Below are 21,861 nucleotides of genomic sequence, written 5' to 3'. Positions count from 1 at the left end.
AGCTAACAATTTGGAACAGTCTGATGTACTCAGTGGTCTTATTGAGTCATGTTCAAAAACTGTTGTTTTCAGAAGTTTTCTTCAAAAAAATTCTTGTTTTCACTTTATTTTTCTCTTTTTGGATTAGTTAGAATGATTTGTTAGAGTCTGTGATGCGGTCAGGATCGGAAGTCATTGTACCCTCGGTGAGGAATTAGAACTTTGTCTTTGACTTTCTGTGTGTATTTAGTTTACGTTCTCAGTCTGACAATGAGCATGTTTTTATAAACTATTGGCACTTTCCATGCCTTGTAATCATTCATTTATATGCTTCCCCCAGGAATAAGTGCAGAATAAGCTCTGAAGACACATACATAGTTATCTTCAGAGCTTATTCTTTGTAGATGTGGAGGGATACTTTGCCTAATTAGGCTTTTCAGCCCCCTTTTTTTTCCTGTTTAGACAATTTGGATCCTTTGATATTTAAAAAAAATTCTTACATTATTAAAAAATGAAACAAAAGACTTTGCCTTTCATGTTTTTTTATTATTCTCCTGGCTTTGGTTAAGGCATTGTGCTAAAGGTTCAGGACACAGATGCAGATGAAAACATGTACTAGGAAATTTGAAAATGAGAATTTGAGGAAGATAAGGACCAGTGACAACTAGAGGAGTCCTAGAAGCTTGTCTGTAGGGGGTTGTGGCTGAGCTTAGCCTTGAAGGAATAGAGGGATTTCTTAGGAAAACATCCCCTAGGGCCTGAGTGCTTGGAGCATATACTGTGGGAAGGGGAGGTATGTGAAATCTGGCTGGAGAGGTAACTGCTAGGGACTCTAGTTCTCCAATTTACCCAAGTTAATTCCAGAAATGTACATCATGCCCTTGATATTGGACTTAGAGCCATAAGTGTTCACTTATCAGCTTCATTTCCTTTCCCGTGCCTCTTTCACAAACAAAATGAATTCAACAAACGTTTCTTAAGTTTCTGCTGTGTATCAAGCATTGTCTTTTCTAAGCATTCTCTAGATAGGACACAATTTCTTTTCTTTTGTTTTTTTTTTTTCTTTTTCTTTTTTTTTTCTGCTGAGGCAATTGAGGTTAAGTGACTTGCCCAGGGTCACACAGCTAGGAAGTGTTAAGTGTCCAAGGTTACATTTGAACTCAGATCCTCCTGACTTCAGGTCTGGTGCTCTATCTACTGTGCCACCTGGCTGCTCCAGACATAATTTCTTATGGAATTTACCATTCAAAGGGTGATTCCATTATCAGGAGCAAACCAGATGGTCCATCAGGGAAGGAAGGTTAGTGCCCTTTAGGAAAGAATAGCATCATGGAAGACTTCATGGGAGATCTGGCATCTTGGACATTAAAAGGCGAACCAAAAGAGGTTAGCCAGTGCAGGGGGAAGACATAACATAAAGACAGGATTTCGTCAACCAGGGTAGGAGATAGGGAAATATGCAGCGTCTGGAGGCTAGCAGGTGGTGTGGGATTGGACAGAGGACATGGAAGAGAAAATAATTTGAAAAAGTAACATGGAATCAGATTGTGGAGAGCCCCAAACTGCAGATGAAAGTCTTTAGAGCTTTGATCTTATGGCAAATTTAAAAAATGGGAAGGGGAAACATAGGTTGCTGTGATAATATTGTGAAGTACTATTTGCACAGGTTATCTCCCAGTGAACAGAAATGTAATTAACAGGATTTAAAACTTAAGGTATTCATAACTTTAGTTACATGTTCATTCTAAGGAATAGTGACTCTCCTTCCTTCAGCCATCTCATATCCAAAAGCTTCCACTCGATGAAGAAAGGAAGGAAGCAAATATTTATTAAATATCTACAGTGGACTGGGCTCTTTAAAAATATTGTCTCATTTGATCCTCACATTGGGAGAGATGGTACTGTTATTACCCCCAGGAAACTGAGGCTGACAGAGGTGAGGTGACCTGGCCAGGATCACACAGCCAGTAAGTCTCTGAAGCTGGATTTGAACTCAGGTTTTCTTGATTCTGTGCCTAGGGTTCTATCCACTGAGCTTGCTGGTTGTCTGTAGATAGCTGCCTGTTCTTAAAATTCCAAGCTACAAATGAGAGGAGGCAGCAGTCATAATTCCACCAGGTGACAAATAGTTCCTAACTTTTCCAGCCATTAATTGTTTTTAAAGCAACAGAACAGTTAGAGAGCAAAATGATCCCCTCAGGTAAGACTTCCACACCCTTTTTTAATAACCAGACTTAGGAGTACATCCTGTTGTTCTTCCACAGGCTCAGAAAGATGCACATGGTACCATGACCTCATGATGGAACAGATAGAGAAGCAAACCTAATCTCCCTGAAATATTCGTGCTAAAACTATTGACAGAATTAGTGAAATCTGGGTATGTGCTCATTGATAGAGGCACAAACAAACTAAGGCTGTTCTAGCAGTAATTCAATCCAATATAAAACTATTAGGATGGGTTAATGTGCTTTTTTTCCATTTTCAGTCCCACAGCATCCCCTTGTGGAGGTTATTCTAATAGCACTATAATCCAGGAATTCTAATTTGCAAAACATTTTTTCCTTGTGATTTATTTCTTTGGCCTTTTATATGATTTCAGATATTCTGTGCCGCCCTTCAGAACAGGAAATATAGTTATTTTCAGAAATTCAACTCTCCTGTTTAGAGAGTACTTTCCTGGGTTTTATTAGAATACATTGAAGCATGATTGAGCTTCTCAGTTATTTTTCTTTAGTAAAAAAATTTTATCTTCAGTCTCAAATAATAAAATCAGGTTTCTAATATTGATTGCCTCCTTCTTTGTTTGATGTGAGTTCATTATTCAGAATTGTTTGTCCATGCTGATTATGAGATCTATAGGTAAGAATAGAATTTTAGAGGCAGCTAGGTGTTGCAGTGGGTAGAGCACCAGCCCTGAAGAGGAGGACCTGAGTTCAAATCTGTCCTCAGACACTTAACAGTGCCTAGCTGTGTGACCCTGGGCAAGTCACTTAACCCCAATTGCCTCAGGAAAAAAAAATAGAATTTTAAAACTAGAAAGGACCTTAGGAATCATCTAGTCAATTTTATATTTATGAGTCTGTCCCAGACCTGTTGACATGGAACACTATTTTTTTTTTAAATAACTTTTTATTGACAGAATCCATGCCTGGGTAATTTTTTACAGCATTATCCCTTGTACTCACTTCTGTTTCGATTTTTCCCCTCCCTTCACCCCCTCCCCCAGATGGCAAGCAGTCCTATACATGTTAAATAGGTTACAGTATATCCTAGATACAATATATGTGTGCAGAACCGAACAGTTTTCTTGTTGCACAGGGAGAATTGGATTCAGAAGGTAAAAATAACCCGGGAAGAAAAACAAAAATGCAAGCAGTTTATATTCATTTCCCAGTGTTCTCTCTTTGGGTGTAGCTGCTTCTGTCCATCCTTGATCAGTTGAAACTGAATTAGCTATCTTTAACGAAGAGATTCACTTCCATCAGAATACATCCTCATACAATATCGTTGTCGAAGTGTATAATGATCTCCTGGTTCTGCTCATTTCACTTAGCATCAGTCCATGTAGGTCTCGCCAGTCTTCTCTGTATTCATCCTGCTGGTCATTTCTTACAGAACAATAATATTCGACATGGACCACTATTGACGGTGCCTAATGTGGTAGCGATGCTGTTAACTGCTTTGAGCTTTATCTCCTTTCTTTTTGTTCTTTGTTAAAAGAGATAATTCTTTAAGTGGGGGAAAAAGAAGAAAGGCGAGAGCAAAAAGAGATATAATAAGCTAAATTTAAAAAAAAGAAATCTTCTAGATTCAATCAACTTTTTATTTTAAAAATGAGATCTTAAGTTCAGACAAGTAAGGTGAGGTTGCCCAAGTATAGTATAGCTAGAACCAGAACACATTCTTATCACCTGCTAGAAGATGAATTAAGTATTTAGATCATTCTATACATGTCTATACATGTCTGAATAGAATTTGAGCTGAGAATTTGAATCTCTTTCCATAGTGCTGTGCTTTACTATGAATAGAACATATCATCCCAGAACCCAGACTAATCAAATCTTATGTGAAATCACTTCTGATAAAGATAAAAGACTTTATATAACCAGACAACCCGAAGAATAGAAGTATCCATTAAAGTACCCTTACTCTGACAGAGTAGCACTGTAGTCTAGTGGAAAGAACTCTAGATTTGGAGTCAAAGGACAAGCGTTCAACTCACACTTAATGCTTCTGTGATCTTAAACCAATTAATGTCGTTGTGCCTCTATTTTCTTAACTGTATGAGAAGTGTGAATTCAAGAGTCTCTCAGATCGGTCCCCTCCAGCTCTGTCTATTAGCCTGTGGAATTCCCTGGGTGGAATATAAAGAAGTTTCCCCTTTGGGGAATTAAAGTCAGCTTAATTGTGTATTAGTTGTGCATATGTATGTTGATTATGTGTATAAAGGACAAAGAGGCAGAACAAAACTGATGAGTATAGCTTGATAGTTTGTTAAAATTAAAAAGGCATTTTGAGAAGTTTGTCATTAATGACTGACATACTTTATGTTTTCAACTATTTGTAATGAAATGCAACATGATTTCATCTCCTTTTAAGAAAGCTTTGAGTAGTGGGTATGTTTAATTTGCTTTTTTTCTTTTGTGTCACATCACCTTTGTCTTATTTTAGTTCATTTTCTTGTCCTTTCTCAACTTTAACTTAGATAATGTGGCAAATCTCCTCTCATTTATGCAAATCCATTAATGGTAACCTTTAAGAAGCAGGAAATGGCAGCCAAATAATTAGCTTTCATGAGTCCACTTTAAGCCTGTGGTTTTCCATCTTCTGTAATGTTTGAATCCTAAAGTATTTTATTTTTCTCCTCTTTACTTCAGTTTGCACCATACAGACTTAATGCTTCAGAACATTAAAGTGATTTCTCTTTCCATCAAGGTTGATTAAAAACTCACTCCATCCCGAGAGCTTATGAAAAACCAAGTGGCTTATTAGTCATCCCTTATAAAGTCTCTGATTATTTAGTGTAGAGGCAGAAGAATTTCTCCAAAGTGGGCCCTTTCCTTTCTTGCCAAGAGAAGCTACAGAACTTTCTTCTCTCTGCACTGGCCGCTTCATTTCTTTGTTGCAGGGTCAGTCAAAGCTGGGCTGGGAAGGTTCCTTCTGTGACCTTAAGGTTGTCAGCCCTGTTTTCCCTCCCTTCCTTTCCTTCTCTCAGAGTCATTCTGATGCCTCTATATATGCCCCTCTTTTATCTACTTTATTCTCCTTCAGCACTATGTCCTGTAGCCCAAAGTGGAAGAAAGGGGGAAGGAACAAACCCGGAGGCAACTAGCTAGCATCTTAATATGTAGAAGGCCAGGCCTGGAGTTGGGAAGACTTGCCTTCCCGAGTTCCAGAGTGAGCTCAGACGCTTCCTAGCTGGGTGAGCCACTTTAGCCTGTCTGCCTCAGTTTCCTCATCTGTAAAAAAAAACAGGAGAAGAAAGTGGCCAAAAAAACCCCAAATGGGATCATAAAGAGTCAATTATTACTGAAATGACTGAACAACAAAAAATAAATGCCTCAAAGGAAAAGGGAGATTTGGAGTCATGGGGCTTGAAAGAGATTATTCTCAAATGTCCTGGTGATCTTAGAAGTCGCTTGACTCACTGAGCCTTTGGTTCTTCATCTTTTAAATGAGGAAGTTGGATTTGATGGCTTCTCAGGTCCTTTATAGAGCCTCCTGATGCTATATAAAAGTAGGGAAGAGACCATTTTATTTCTGTTCCTCTTTTGTTAATAGCAGTAAAACAACCACAAAACTCTCAAAGGAACTTTGTACTTATTCAGGGAGAGAAATTTCAGAGAGATGCTAAGAGAATGCATTCTGTTTCAAGGCAGACTAAGGAAGGAAACTGGTCAGTAGCCAGAGGTAGCCAGGTAGTCCCATCTCTGGAGCCCGTAAAAGGAAACAGTAGTAAAAACCAAAAACTGCTGCTGGGCATTTCTATCAGCAGGATATTAAACCTCCAGCCCCCCTACGCCCCATCCCACCTCTGTCCGACCCTTCCCTGTTATACTGTGTATTGGAGCTAAGTATGACTGTTTCAAACTGACTAGTGAGAAAATTTTCTCAGTTCTTCAGGGGGGTGGAAGAGAGGGAAAGTGCACCTAAATCCCAGGTTGGGACTAGGATATAATAATATGTAGCAAGGGAGGGAGGGGATGAAAAGCTAACCTTGGAATTAGGGAATGCTGCCAGACCTTTAAAAAGCCAATGACCCTAAGCAAAGACTGAAATCTTCAGCCTCAGTTCTCAGATATCAAATCAGAACAGTAATACATGGAGCACCATTTAATGTGGAGTTGTTGTGAAGAAAAGACTTCATATATATCACAGTGATATAAAAAAAAGAGACATGATTATGACATTTACATATAGAGAGAAATCATGTATGTAACATTATATAATGTAAGGTACACTAATTGTTCAATAAGATTTTGCCAGCTAGACTGAGACAGACCATTGGTCTAGTACTACAGGAAAGCTTATTCTGGTACCAAACAGTCTGTTTATAGGCTTTCAAGCCTGAAACTTGTTTGGGTCTACCTAAAGTTTCAAATTATAAAACATGAAGGCATTAATTTAAAAGCTATTTAAAGTAACCACAACTTACTTCCCCTAAGGTCTGATCATGTCGTATCTCATTCAACTTACTTGATAGATAACTTTCCTTTTCATAATAGATTTCATTCATGATTGATAGATTCAGATTTCCTCTTTTAGCTCTAATTCATGCTACTGGTAGTTCACATTAGTCTCAAATGTTTCATTAGTTAGTTTTTTGCAGTGGTCCTATATTTAGTGAGAGACTGCTTGCTATTTCAGTGGAAAGGCTTGAGAGCTGACTCCAGACTAAGGAGGGTCCAAGTTCAGGTCTGTTTGTGACATACAGGCTGTGGGACCATGTCCCACTCACTTCTCTGAGAATCCAAAGTTCAGAGCATCCAGCTGCCAGTCTATGCGTAGAGGGAATTTCTTCCCTGGGAGTTCCCTAAATGGATGTAATCACTGGTCTACATTTTCAGATATTTGGGCATGACCCTTCTAGAATGTATTTTATTTATGTGACATCATTCATGCTTTATCTAAATTATCTACTCAGCAAAGCTAATTCTGGTGAGCTCTCAATAACTTTTTTTTTTTTAACCAATTTTTGAGTGTACAATTCATCAGCACTTAAACGAGAAGTGATTTCTCTCCTCTCTCCCCTCCTTCCTTCTGATACTTTAACAACAAGCAATTGCTAGCGCATCTGATCTTCTTGAACCTAAAGCAGTGAACATGCACAGCATGAATCTCATCTTCCCAATCCAAAACAACAATATGTACTGAGGACTTGGCTGCTGAAATATTTGTTCCTAGTGGTTTCACTGTTAATAGTTTTAAAACTGTATTTTTCAAACTAAGACTTGTAACTCCCAAAAAGATAATCAAAACCAGGAAGAAACAAGGACCGCCTTGAAACTTATTAGTATCATTTTCTTTTGTTAACTTTTACTGCTTTCTGCTCCAACTTTTATTTTTTTAAATTTTTTATTAAAGCTTTTTAATTTTCAAAACATATGCATGGATAATTTTTCAACATTAACCCTTGCAAAATCTTGTGTTCCAATTCTTCCCATTCCTTCCATTCCCTACTATAGATGGCAAGTAGTATATGTTAAATATGGTAAAAATACATGTTAAATCTAATATATTTATATTTATACAGTTATCTTGCTGCACAAGAAAACTCAAAATCAAAAAGGAAAAAAAATGAGAAAGAAAAGTGCAAGCAAAAAAATCAACAAAAAGTGAAAATGCTAGATTCACACTCAGTTCCCACAGTCTTCTCTTTGAGTATAGATGGCTTTCTTCATCACAATATCATTGGAACTCACCTGGATCATGTCATTGTTGAAGAGAGCCTCATCCATCAGAATTGATCATTGTATAATCTTCTTTCTGTGTGCAATATTCTCCTGGTTCTATTCACTTTACTTAGCATCAGTTCATATAAATCTCTCCAGGTCTCTCTGAAATCATCCTCTTGGTCATTTCTTACAGAACAATAATATTCCATTCATTGCATTCATACACCATAATTTATTCAGCCATTCTCCAACTGATGGTCATCCACTCAGTTTCCAGTTTCTTGCCACTACAAAAAGGGCTGCCACATTTTTTCTGCTGCAACTTTTAGATGAGAAAATAAAGCTTATCCTTTGTCTCTGCCTGTCTTATAATCAGCTCATCCATTTTTCTAAAGTAATAAAAACTGTGGTGTTGATTAAAAAGTTTGAGGAGGAATAACTACTAAATTTTTATGTTTAATGCTGGAAAGCTATCTCCTGATTCCCATATAAACCTTGGATTTCTTAGGTGTTTATAACATTCTTTTTTGAATATATATTGTACAATTGAATGCATATTTATATATTAGGTGATTTCTAAAAAGCTATTTACAAATCATATATTTTGCATATAGACTTATGGTTTCCCACTTGATGTTTCACTCTAAAGGCATTTTGTTAAGCAAAATTCTCTTTTAAAACAAATATCTTCTTAATTTATCATTTTATATAAATCCAGAGTTTTCCCAGATTGAATATGCTTTAAGTATACTTTATTAGCTATTTTTAATTGAAGTTCATTCTTTTAGAAATTAGACATATTAATATTATGCATTGAATTTTAGAAGTATGTTGCCTTTCACTTTCTTTTCTTCTAATGGACTACATGCTAATCAAATTGTTTGAAACCTTTATCTTTGTACCCAACTAAAGACTTTCCTCAGTTTCCTAAACAAGGCCCTTTACTCCTGTCTGTGTATTAGAAAGCAATGAGTATATTAGAAAGCAACAATATAAAGAAAGTTTCATAATTAACATAATGATGACATTTTTCTAACCTTACATTTAGATGAAATTTTTTCCAATTAATTTTGTACTCTTTACTTTAGGTACTTACTACAGCCAAGAGATAATGGAAATAAGTCCTCAAAAACTGATGACTTGGGATCACTTAGATTATATATATGCTATACAGAAGACTATGTGCTTCCTTCCAAGTACTATGGTCCTTTGAGAAATTTGCTGCTAAAGTCCCCAGATGTTCAGGTACATTAAATAAAGTTCTTTTTAAAGTTTAAACATGAAAAGATAGCTAACAAATATTGAATAAGTGATCTGAAACACATAAAGCATATTCAAATATAGTATTGACCTAAGAATAGGCTGCATGTTCTCCCAACTTAAGCTTATTCAAAGTCTATGATAATAGATGCAATGATAATAAATGACCAACAGCATATCTTTGTTTGAATGGGGGGAAGAAGTAAGGGGAGGAAATGACAAATTATTTTTATAAAATAAGTATTTTTAGGACTGTAGCCAATGTTCATACCATAAGTTATATAATTTTAAGAGTCCCAAAACATATGGAATGTGTATTACTTGTAAACTTTCCACTTCCAACTTCCTCTCCTAATTCTTCATTCGACTCCTGATTGATCTTCATGTCATATTCACTTGAGGGGGAGGGGCAGAAAATGTTTCTTACTATTTACATGTCTTAGTAACTATGTATTGTTTTCTTGGCTCTGCTTATTTTATGCCACATCATCAATGCATGTAGATCATGTCTTATAGCACATTAATATTCCATTACATTCATGCACCATGGGCTGTTTAGCCACTCTCCAATTGATAAACATCAATTTTGTGTCCAGATTTTTGCTATCACAAAACATGCTGCTATAAATTAGTGTCTATGGGGAATTTCTTAGGATAGTTTTCTTAGGGAATAAGTCTAGTAAAATTAATTCAGTAGTTCAGAGTTATGAACATTTAAAATAATTTTATTTGCATAATTCCAGAGTTCTTTTCAAAATGGTCATACCATTTTGCAACTCCAGCAACAATGTATTAGACAAAGTATAATTTTTTTGTCATCTTTGGCAATTTGCAAAATGTGAATTGAAACCTCAGAGTTGTTTTGATTTATATTTCCTCTTACTATTAGTGATTTGGAACATTCTGAATATTTTGCAAGTTCTTTTGAAATTGTTCATATTCTTTGACCATGAATCTATTGGGAGAGGACTGTTAGTCATATTTGTATTTCTTAATTTTTTTCATGGATACTAAACCTTTATCAAAGAGATTTATGACAAAGATTTTTTTTCCTCTCCAACTATTTTCCTTCTTATCCTAAATGTAATGTTATCTTTCAAATATGTCTTCAACTCATACCTTGAGAGGCATATGATCTACTTTTCCTCTAATTTTTTATAGTGTGCTCATTAATAAAGTTTAATTTAAGTTCTTCTTTATTTCTTTAATGAGCCCTTTGTACTTGAATCTTTTTCTTTTGTATGCTTTGATTTTGACGGATTCCCCAGAAATTTTAAATATTTTGTAATTGTTTAGAATGCAATTTCCATTTCTTTTTTTGCTTCTTTGATTTTGTGATTAGTATATAAAAATGAGTATTAGTTTTGAGGATTTTTTCCTGCAACCATTACAATTTCTTTTTGCTGTATTTTTTATTGTTTTTTTTTCACTGTTCTGTTCTAGCCTATCTCTTCCTCAGCTGCTTACATTCTGGGTGAAGTTTGTCGAGATAAATACGATGCTGTTTTGCCTCTTGTCCGACTGCTGCTGCACCACAATAAATTTGTTCCTTTTGCCACGGCAGTGGCCGAATTAGACTTGAAGGATACACAGTAAGTGCTTTACTTTTTTCAATTATTGATAGCTATTAATTATCAATATACTTGATCCTGGCAATCTACCTTTCACAAAGTTATTTTCTTTGGTTTGTTCTGCTGTAGTTAGCAGCTACAGACAATAACAAAATAAATTACTCAGTCTTTTTTTTTTGTTGTTGTTGTTCAATTGTTGTTATTTTGACTAAGCTCTAGGCTTATCTTATTAAGAAAAAAACACTTCCATCTATCTTAACAAAAACTAATATTGCCCTATTTTTTTTTTACCGCTAAATCTTAATATATTCCATATAAAATCCACCTTTTTTGTTGTTCCCTAATAACTGAATGTTAATATAATATCTTAATGTTTGGTTGTATTGACTTTTTTAAATATTACATATTTACATTTTGGAAAAAGTATAAGAAGCACCTACCATAAAGTTGTAGTTCAATATCTCATCAATATTTACTTAAAAGGTATTTCTTAAACTACTACTAGGTGCCAGGCATTGTGCTATATGTTTTACAAAAATAAAAATAAAGTTTAGGGAGTTTGCATTGTCTTAAAAGAGACAACATATATATAAATAAGTATGAACAGAATAAATAGGAGATAATTGGGTGGAATATTGGGAGCTTTAGAACTGAGAATTAGGAAAGACTTAATGTAAAAGATAGTATTTGAACAGAATTTTGAAAGAAATAGATGAAGAAGAGATAAAGGAATGCATTTCCAGCAGGGGGAATGGCTAATACTTTTGGCCCTAGAGATGAGAAATTGCATGGCATATGTTTTTAGAACAGCAAGAAAGATTGAGGCCAGATTGTAAAGGGCTCTAAAAGCCATAGAGTCAATATCTGATACTTCATCCTCATGGCATTTGGGAGCCACTAGATTTTAATTATTAGAGAAAGGAACATGGTCAGACCTGCTTTTTGTAGAGAGGGTGGATTGGACTGGGGATGCATGTAAATTGGAGAGATCAAGAAGCTATTCATTTGAAAGGTAATGAGAATCTGAACTAGTTAGGTAGCTATTTGAATAGAGAGAATAGTCAAGTGTGAGTAGTGTTATGATGTTAGAAATAACATTTGGCAATTTAATGGATGTGTAGAATGAATGAAAAGGGAAGAGGCAAAAAAAATATGGAAGTAATAAACCTGGGAGATTGGAAAGATAGTGGCAACTCTTGGTTCTAAAAGGTTACACAGAAAATGTTTCTTCATTCATTCATTCATTTATTCATTGATTATAGTGGAGTGGCAAAAGTTTTAGTAAAGTGCTACTAAATTGGCAAAAACTCAAGTTTGGGTGAGCCTGGTGACAAAGAGCTTACGATGATAAATTTTCAGCAGGAACAGCCCTCAAAAGCACGCTATAAAAATTATAAAGGGTTTTGCATTCTGTATCTATAGAAAATTATAGATGCACTCACAATAACAAAATCAGAGAGCCTTAAAACATTAAAAACCTAAAAAGTATATTTTTATTCATTTGGTATAAGTTTTTCATATTGGTTATATGACTTTTAAAATATGTATAATGTTAGATAATTTGTTTACTAAAGTTGATATTAACTTGGATACATTTTTATTCCAGAGATGCAAACACAATTTTTAGAGGAAATTCCTTGGCTACTCGATGTCTGGATGAGATGATGAAAATAGTGGGAAGGCACTACCTGAAAGTGACATTAAAACCTATTCTTGATGAGGTATCATGCTAACTACCAATAATTGTAGTCTGTGAACTTTTAAGAATCTCTTGATTAAGTGACATATTGACCACAGAGAAGGAATTCAGAAAGCTCACTTCACTAGTATTTTACTTAAATCCCCATAACAGTTCTGTTCTGATACTCCCTTGTGGTATATGGGTTTTTGGTGTTGGAACCAATGGGCCCTTTCATAACCGTAGCTTCTTAGGACTGAAAGGTATCTCAGAAGCTTTTTCATCTCACACACCTCTATCCGACTAGGAATCGCCTCTACAGTGTCCCAACAAGGAATCCTCCAGCCTTGACTGAGCCTTCTCCTGACAAGAAACCAGGTTCCTTCTCAAGTTCTGATCACTGAGGAGTTTACTCTTATCTGGAGCTGGAATTGCTCTCCCAGAAGCTCCTGTGTATTCATTGCTGCTTGTTCTGCCTTTTGGGATTAAGCAGAGAGAACCTGATCTCACTTCTACCTGGGAGTCCTTTAGATATTTTGATGACTGCTAGAAAGCCTTGAGCATAAGTCCAACACCTGATTGTGTTTGTCACTAGAGGATGTTTAATTCAACCCCTTCATTTTATATATCAGGAGGCCTGCATAGGGGGTGGCAAAACTAAGATTTGAATCATTTCTCCCAACTTTAAAGCTACTATAATCCCTGTATCCCATTAGTCCAACTCACTTTTAAGAGGCTTATCAATAATAAGGACGATGCTAGGTGGTGATTTTTTTTTTTAGACTGTGACATCTCACAAGGACTGATCTGTGTCATTAGTGTCCTTATACTGAGAAGTCCATTGACTTTTTTTTCTTTTCTTTTTAAATTGTAACAATTTTTTTTTCTTTCTTTCTTTCTTTCTTTAATAGCTTTTTATTTACAAATTATATGCATGGGTAATTTTACAGCATTGACAATTGCCAAACCTTTTGTTCCAATTTTTCCCTTCCTTCCCCCCACTCCCTCCCCAGATGGCAGGATGATCAATACATGTTAAATATGTTAAAGTATAAATTAAATACAAAATAAGTATACATGTCCAAACCATTATTTTGCTGTACAAAAAGAATCAGTCCATTGACTTTTAAAGGAACAAGGTTAACTTCTTGGGAAATGCCTTGGGCTTTCTAGTTTTCTTCAATAAATGATGTCCTTTTGGAACCTTATTGTATTTAAACTTTGTGCTTCTTATGACTTCTCTCTTTCCCCAAACATGCCAGAAATATATTTTTTGCATAATTCTCTAGAAATGTAGAAAGAAAATAAAGTAATTCAAAATAATTTTCTTTTCAGATATGTGAATCCTCAAAATCCTGTGAAATTGACCCCATCAGATTGAAAGAAGGGGATAATGTAGAAAGTAATAAGGTAAACTTTTATTTCATAAGCCTTTATAAAGGCTATATATTAAGTACTTAAGATTAAATCTATTTCCCAGCTACATAATTATAAGACTTCTAAACATAGTATTTTTTTCCTCATTACTAGTTTTTTTATTTTTAGTTTGTTCTTTTAAATTTGAGCATCAGTAGTATCAAATTGAGGCTGTCCTTATGTTCAGAGTTTGTGATCAGAGTGATCAACACATACTTGAAGAACTTCATTTCTTAAAAGCTAATTCTGTCACCAATCTGATAAAACACATTTATTCATGACCTAAAGTTATGGTTTGAATAGTCTTTACCACCATTATTCATGAACAGATTCTGTCCCTCACCTTTGAGATTCTTTAGCTCCACTTGTTTCCCACCAGCTTTGGTCCATCTATTTTTGCTTCAGTATTTGGCCTTTTAACTCCTTCAAACAACTCATGAACTAAATCATTGTTCTGAATGAATGACTGAATGAATTTACAAAATGCAAATGCACTTTTGGCAGTATTTTAAAACTGTTAAGCTCTCTATTTCTCAGAGGTAATCATCCTCCTTTGAAATAAATAGTTTATTATTCCTATATGTGGTCAAGAAGGTAAACTGAATCAAAGAATTAAAGCATACACAAGTTTCTGTCATTATATACTCAGAGCTGATGACAACTTAACTTACAGCAGTGAGGAACTGTCATTAGTTATTTAAGAATTATTAAGAATTGCTGTGCTAGCAACATATTCTTAATACTCTCCAGGACTTTTGTAGTAACTATGTTCTCTATAACCATGTTTCACAAGCAAAATATGGGAAAGGAAAAACCTTGTTGAATTTATATGATGTTTAAAGTGTTATTTTACTCTTATAGGAGAATCTGCGATACTACGTAGAAAAATTATTCAGTATGATTATACAGTCCAATATGAGCTGCCCCACTGTCATGTGTGATGTGTTCTATTCGCTGAGACATATGGCTGCTCAGAAATTTCCTAGTAAGTACATCTATTGCCAAATCACTTAGTTTTGTCTTTGTCAGGCATTCCCATTGCATTCTATGCATGGTGTTTAATTTTAAAAGTCCTAGGCCCAGGTCTACCTCAAACAGCCAGGAGAGAGAAAAACCTCCTCACCACACTAGGTATTTTCAAAAAGATGCCGTTCTGCATTGGTAGAAGGAGAGTCATCAGTTGAAGTTGCTGACACCAACAAAATCATGGCCCCTAGTCTCTCTAAAAAGTATGAAGGTGCCTCAGGTACCATTGGGTATTCAATTTGCAAACCATTCTACCTTGTGACAAAAACAATATGTAGTCCTTTAAATTCAATTATCCATTTTGTTTCATGACAGCCTTAAGAAGTGGGCTTTGTCAGCATGTCTAGACAGCAGCTTCAGGAGAGAAGTAAGGGAAAACCACAAAAATAACTAGGACATTTGTCCTCTGCAAAGATAGAAAAGAGATTAATGGGTGCACTTCTGCCAGCTACTGACAAGTCTGCTGAAGAGAACTGATGAGAATTCTTTGCAGAATAGTTGCCACCCTTTTTTTCCTTTTTTTCCTTTGAGTCAGTGGGAGTTGGGTTTTTCCTAGTATTATTGAGCTGAGTTGAGAAACAATCATACACTTGTACTCAGGGCTTTAGTATTTTTAAGTAGTTTTAGGAAGTGAAACCTTTCATCAGTGTATTTTTATTGTCATTTTGGATTTTCTTTTAATGTTTTCCCTATCTCTACCTTGTGGCTTTCCTCAGGTCTCAGCTAAAGTCCCATCTTCTGCAATAATTCTTCCTCTGTCCTCCTTAATTTTAGTACCTCTACTCTGAGACTCTACTCAGTTTACCCTGTTCAGATGTCATTTGTGCATAGATGCTGACTTGTCTTTCCATTAGACTGTGAACTTTTGGAGAGCCAGAATTTTTTTTTTTTTTTTTTTTTTTTTTTTTTTGCCTTTCTTTGTGTCTCCAGGATTTAGCACAATGTCTGACACAAATCTGTGCTTAATATATCCATTGGCTGACATTGTGTTTCTATACAGTACTGAAATCTCATAAAATCTCTTATAATTTCAGTCTTCTTCAGTCAGGCACTGAGGATATGGATAAAAGGAATAAAACAATCCTTGTATAGAATTTGAGAGTTAGAAGGGGCCATCTTTCATTTGCCTGTGTCATAAATTTACAAGTCATTGTTCAGCTGAAGTTATGACTTGTCTAAAATTGTCATTTTCAAAAGTATCTGGGAATTAACCTTCCCCTGTACTTTTCTCTGTCTTCCAGTAGCCAGGGCTTTTGTTTTTAATTTGTAATCCACCTCAGAAAGCTCTCTAGAAAAAAAGTGTGTCCTAAGTCTTGTCCCAATAGATTTTGATTATTTCTTCTCCCATTCACCCAGGATAGCTAGCTGTCTTCTCAGAGTCAAAACTTAGTTCATGTTTTTTAAAGGCAATGTTTTCATATTAATAATAACTCATTCTTTTTTTAATATCACTAGAGAACTCTATTCATACCTTACAATTTGAAATAAACTTTATTACCAACATGCTGTGATCTGGCAAGAGCAGCTGCTACTTCCTGAAGGTTTTGCTTTTAAAAATTTACAAATGTCAAAATTAGGTGTTGTTCCCTGATTGTAACTTATGGTATTGTAATAATTTCAGTATTTCATTTGAATTGATATACCTGCTTTTATATATCTGCCTGTTCTAACAGAAATGTCTATTTAAAAATTAGCATGCATGACCAGCATAGATGGCCATAGCTGTTTGCGCCTATAGGTTCCTACAGAGGTATATTTCTACAACCAGATATTATGGGAAAGCTTTGCTGTCTTTAATAATTATTTTTCAAAGGTACCTGCATGTGAATAATCCTAGAAAGATACCCAAATAGATGAAGTATTAGTTAGTCTCTTTTGGATTTTATATTAAATACCCAGACCTTAGTATTCAAGGTCCTCTGGACCAGGCTGGTCCAGTCAGACCCGTGGAACACAAGTGTATCGGCATGTAGTCACTGACTGGTGGCCTTTATTATCCGGCGTAGCCTGGGCCTGCCACTAGGCAGTGCTAGATGCTGCTTACTGTTCGGTCTCGTTTCCAGGATCCATTTCAGCTATTTCTCACACTGACACAGGCCTGGAGCCTTATTACCAGCCTGGCGTTTTCGTTTTCCCACTCAGTCTAACACTGAAAGATTTTCATCTGGCTTTGAGTGATTTTCTCTGTTTCTTTAAGCTGACCTTCGCAGTCATCCTTGTCACTTCACCCGTTCTTGGTCCACCTTCAGGGGCATAGGTCACGGCACGATTGCGCAGGATCTCGTTATTTTGCCATCTCTGTTATTTGCTCGTTGTTGGCCCTCATGACTGTCACATGTCACCATTTTTCTCTGCAGATGACCCTCATGTACAGTATTCTGCCGTCAGCAGCTTTGTATTTCTTCGTTTCTTTGCTGTAGCCGTAGTGTCACCTCATACTTTTCATTTACGACCTCACCATCCAGTAAGTGTTTCTTCTGTTCAAACTTTACTCCTTTTTTACTCACATTCATTAGAGTGAAGAGAAATAATAGTGAACTAATTTCTTTGGTTGTATTTTGTGACAGTTCATTATTTTTATATTGCTATATCTATGTTAGCTATTCAGTAAAAAGCAGACTATTTTCTTTTTTTCTTTTGTTTATAGATATTTTTAAGGAGATGGGACCTAAAACTATTGAAAATTTTGGAACCTTCTTGTTATAAATTTTAGCTTTCAATTCTTCTTTCATATTTTTTATCATGGAACTGGATTCTTAGAATTTTACCTCAAGTGAATAAATGCAAAAATATGATAAACAAATGAACAGGTCATATATAAATAAGGCTTTTCTTAAACCATAAGAAATTAGCTCCTTTATGTTTTTAAAAAGTATAATTTTGTTTGTCTGATATAATGTTAACACCATGTTTAATTACCTAAAGCTATGATGTCAGGCTACTACATGATTTAAATATTTAACTTCCTCATACCTAATTTCCATTTACATTAGCTCCTGTATGTTTTTATTCCTTACGTAACACAACCTATTTCCGCTCTTTGCTAATTTACATGTAATTTACTAGGATCCAGCAGATTTTATTTTTACACCTTCATTAAGGTATTAGCTATCAGGGACATAAAAGTGAAAAATGAAGGTCTCTCTCCAAAATGCTTACAGTATTAGTAAGGTAAGACATAGGTACATAAAAATACAAGGCAAGGTTTTTAAATGTGTGTGTGTGTGTGTGTGTGTGTGTGTGTGTGTGTGTGTGTGTGTGTGTGTGTGTATCCGTGCATGCAGGAGGGAAAAGGAGAGATTCAAAATGCCATATGGAAATTTGATGGGGGACAGATCATTTTCAATGGGATATCAGAAAAGATTTCATGGAGAAATTGGCAGCTGGATTGGGCTTTGAAAGAAGAAGAACATTATACCACTAAACATTCAATATGGACAGCCCACAGGAGGTAGTAGAAAACAAGATAAAATTGAGGAATAGTGAATTGTCCAACTTAACTACAAAGCCATGTGCATGAAGATGAGTAGAGTGAAATATTGCTAAAAAGGTAGCTCAAAGTTAGATTGTAGAGGACTTTGAATGCCAAATTAAGGACTCTTTGTTTTATTTTATGTACAGTGAGAAACCATGGAAGGTTATTTAGTTAAAGAATGATAGAGTGGGGCTTCTATATTAGGAACCTAGGCACTTTTGTACTTGTATGAGGAATAGGCACCATCGGCAAAAACTAATAAGAGACCATTTTAATAATGGTAACAATGTGAATGCAGAGGAGAAGATACATGTACAAAGTATTTATAAATTTGGAATAGATAGATGTGGTAGCTGATTGGACCTGGAATGGGTGATTGGCATTGGGGAGAAAGAAGAGCTAAAGGTGCTACAGGTATTTCTCCTAATGCCTTTAGGAGAAATAGGAAGTTAGGAATAAGACAGGTGGGTTTTTTTGTTTATTTGTTTTTTATTATAGCTTTTTATTTCCAAAACATATGCATGGCTAGTTTTTCAACATTGACCCTTGCAAAATCTTCTGTTCCAACTTTTCCCGTCCTTCTCCCCTCTCTCCTAGTGGCAAGTAATTCAATACATGTTAAATATGTTAAAGTATATATTAAATACAATATACGTATATATATTTATACACTTATCTTGCTGTACAAGAAAAATCGGATCTAGAAAGAAAGTTAAAAAAAAACCTGAGAGGGAAAACAAAAATGCAAGCAACAAGGAGAAGAGATGCTATGTTGTGGTCCACACTCATTTCCCATAGTTCTCTCTCTGGGTGTAGCTGATTCTCTTCATTGCTGAACAGTTTGAACTAGTTTGAATCACCTCATTGTTGAAGAAAGCCACGTCCAATAAGATTATTTGAGGAAAATAATTCATCTTTGGATAGTTTAAATTTGAGAAACTGGCCAGGCAAAGGTTTCCCACAAAGCAATTTGTAACAAGAGTTCACTGAAAAAATTAAGGCTATATCAAGAGCTTTTGGAGTCATCTCTAAAGTTATAAAAATGCTAACTGATGTAGTCAGAGAAAGCAAATTGCCAAAGCTCTGTATCTGTGTGTCTGTATGTGATACATATGTATTTGAGAGATTGAGTAGAGTCTGAGGAAGGAAGCACAACCAACAAAGACCTGAGAAGGAAGAGCCAGGGAGGGAGGAGGGATGTTGGAACCTGAACGCTGAAGTCTTTATTGGCGAGTTCAGAGAGTAGTTTCAAGTGTGATGAGAGACTGAAATTAGGTAACAGGAGCTTTGAGACTGAGTTGTTACTGAAGTAAAAGCAGCAAGATTCAGCTGCTCTTCTGATAAGTTTGGCATTGAAGGGAAGGTGAGAGTTAAGAAACAAAGGATCCTACCTGCTTGGTAGGATGACAGCTTTTTTAGAATGCAAGAGAGCAAGGTTGAAAATCAGTAATCAGGAATGGAGCAGAATGAGGTCAGGACCCCAAGTACAGTATAAGACTTAGCTAGGGCCAAAGGGAAGGCCTTCTTAACTCCTAAAAACAAAGGAGGAGGCCTGAGGCATGGACTTGAGGATCTTCACAGTGGATGTAGTAACTGCTGGCACAGTTTATAGAAGAGCACCCAGACACAGACAGCTGCCCTTTTTATTCTGTATTCAGCCTTGGTATTTCATTAGAGAATGAACCTAAATTTCTGTGTTTAGTTTGTGTTTATTCTCCTCTGAGTTATATCCCTATGTCTATTCTGTTTATTATCTCTATTTTATATTTTTCATGAGAAAACAAAGGTGTTGACCAGATGTTGCTTCTACTTTGATTCTAATGGAGAAGGTGTATAATATAGACCAAACCTTAGATCAAGACTGAGGTGACCCTCTCATGTACCCTTGGCCCTATTCCCACTGTACTCTGGACCTGGCCCCTCTGTGGGTTGGGAGAGTCCCTGCTGACTGGCGGGTACACCACACCAATAGGTCAGGGCAACAAAGGACACAGCTGGAAACAGATACAGTTTCAGCAATTTTCTAGTTTATAATCATGTTGCGTGATCCTTTGGCAAAAATATCAAAAGTTTCTGTGTATAATATATAGTTTCCACTTTCTCAGAAATGCAGTTACGCATTAAATTTTAGTTAGATCTGCCCGAGCAAAGTACTCGAAATAAGTTAAGAATGACTCTTTTAAAAAAGAGGGTTTATAAGCCAGAGTTTTCTCTGAAAAGTAGAGAAGATCAGAACAAAGTATTTTCACTGAGGCTTCAGCCACAAGATTTCATTCCTTTGGGTTGGGAGAGAAGAGGAAGAAAAAGGTATATAGGCCATTTAGATCTTGATGGTAGGGGGATATCCAAATGGAAGTGTTTGACCGCCATTTAAGAGCTATGAGCTATTAAGAAAAACCAGAGAAGAAGTCTCAATGATGACATCATCACTAATATGATGCAGGTTGCAGAGAGGTTAGAAAAAATAAGAAATGAGAATAGGCCATTGAATTTCTTGATTAAGAGATCATTGGTGACTTTTGAAAGATCAGTTTCAAGAAAATATTGGGTGGTAAAAGCTATATTATTGGGAACTGAGGAGTGATGGGGTTTTAAGGAAATCAAGAAAGTTAATATAATAAACTATTCTTGAGAAATTTGGTGGTAAAACTAAATTTAAAAATTGTCATTTTTATTTTGAATGGCTCAGGGGAGTCAAGAGGAAGCAAGCAATTCAACTAAAGAAAAGCAGAAACTATATCTAGATAGTGGAGAAAACAGATAAAATTGTCTCATGATTTGGGGACATGGATGGAGTTAACAAAAAGGAGGGCATGCTTTTTCATTTGAGGGAGAAAGAAATTATTTTGAAGGGAAATGAAAGATTTATAAGGAAGCTCACATCAAATGTGATCAATCTTTTTAATAAAGTAGGAAGTAGATAATCTTTTGAGTGGACCAGCATCAAAATGGTGTAAAGCAAACAATGTGAGGAATGTAGTTAACTAAAAATGATCAAGAAATAAATGAGAGGATTGCCAACCAGGACCCGAAATATTCCAGCCTTCTGTGCTCACATTTTTATGCCATTATACAATTTACATGATGGTTTTCTCATCCACTTTTTCTTCCCAATAACCCTGACAGGTTCATAGTTTAAATAGTATATCTCTATTTTACAGATGATAAAATGGAGGTTGACAGCACCTACTAGTGCTAGCGAGGCCTTCTGACTCCACGCCTCATTTCTTTTTCATTTTACTACACTACATAAGATGGGCCTTTGGTTGCATTCTTTTGTTCAGGAAAGATAATTTAGCTTAGTCACAATATTGAATTTAATATCAAATTTAAATTATCTTGTAACAGCTTTAAAGAATTTTATTATTTGTAGAGAGAATTAGAGAATAACTTTGCAAAAAGACCTGGAGAGAACTCCAGGTGGTCTTACATAGGTACATAGTTAAGAATTAAATGAATCTGGTGAAAAAATTTAAGCAATGATGTAAGCAAACACACACATGCACGCACGCGCACACACACAAATATATGTGATATATTTAATGACTACTCTTTTAAGAA

General features: G+C 35.6%; 1 protein-coding gene across 4 annotated transcripts in view; it reads left to right on the top strand.

The window, feature by feature from the left end:
• The window catches only part of RASA2 (RAS p21 protein activator 2), a 126,932-nt gene that overhangs the window by 81,558 nt on the left and 23,513 nt on the right, over positions 1 to 21,861 (top strand). For all 4 annotated transcript variants that reach the window (XM_051983358.1, XM_051983360.1, XM_051983357.1 and 1 more), the window contains exons 10-15: positions 8,963 to 9,119; positions 10,578 to 10,726; positions 12,312 to 12,426; positions 13,719 to 13,793; positions 14,661 to 14,784; positions 17,183 to 17,289. In XM_051983358.1, the coding sequence (XP_051839318.1) occupies positions 8,963 to 9,119; positions 10,578 to 10,726; positions 12,312 to 12,426; positions 13,719 to 13,793; positions 14,661 to 14,784; positions 17,183 to 17,289 (727 nt within the window). The remainder of the gene's footprint in view (positions 1 to 8,962; positions 9,120 to 10,577; positions 10,727 to 12,311; positions 12,427 to 13,718; positions 13,794 to 14,660; positions 14,785 to 17,182; positions 17,290 to 21,861) is intronic.

This window comes from Antechinus flavipes, chromosome 3 (assembly GCF_016432865.1).
Source record: "Antechinus flavipes isolate AdamAnt ecotype Samford, QLD, Australia chromosome 3, AdamAnt_v2, whole genome shotgun sequence".
Classification (NCBI taxonomy): domain Eukaryota; kingdom Metazoa; phylum Chordata; class Mammalia; order Dasyuromorphia; family Dasyuridae; genus Antechinus; species Antechinus flavipes.
Note: the sequence above shows the minus strand (reverse complement) of the source record. Positions and strands in the feature narration are given on the sequence as shown.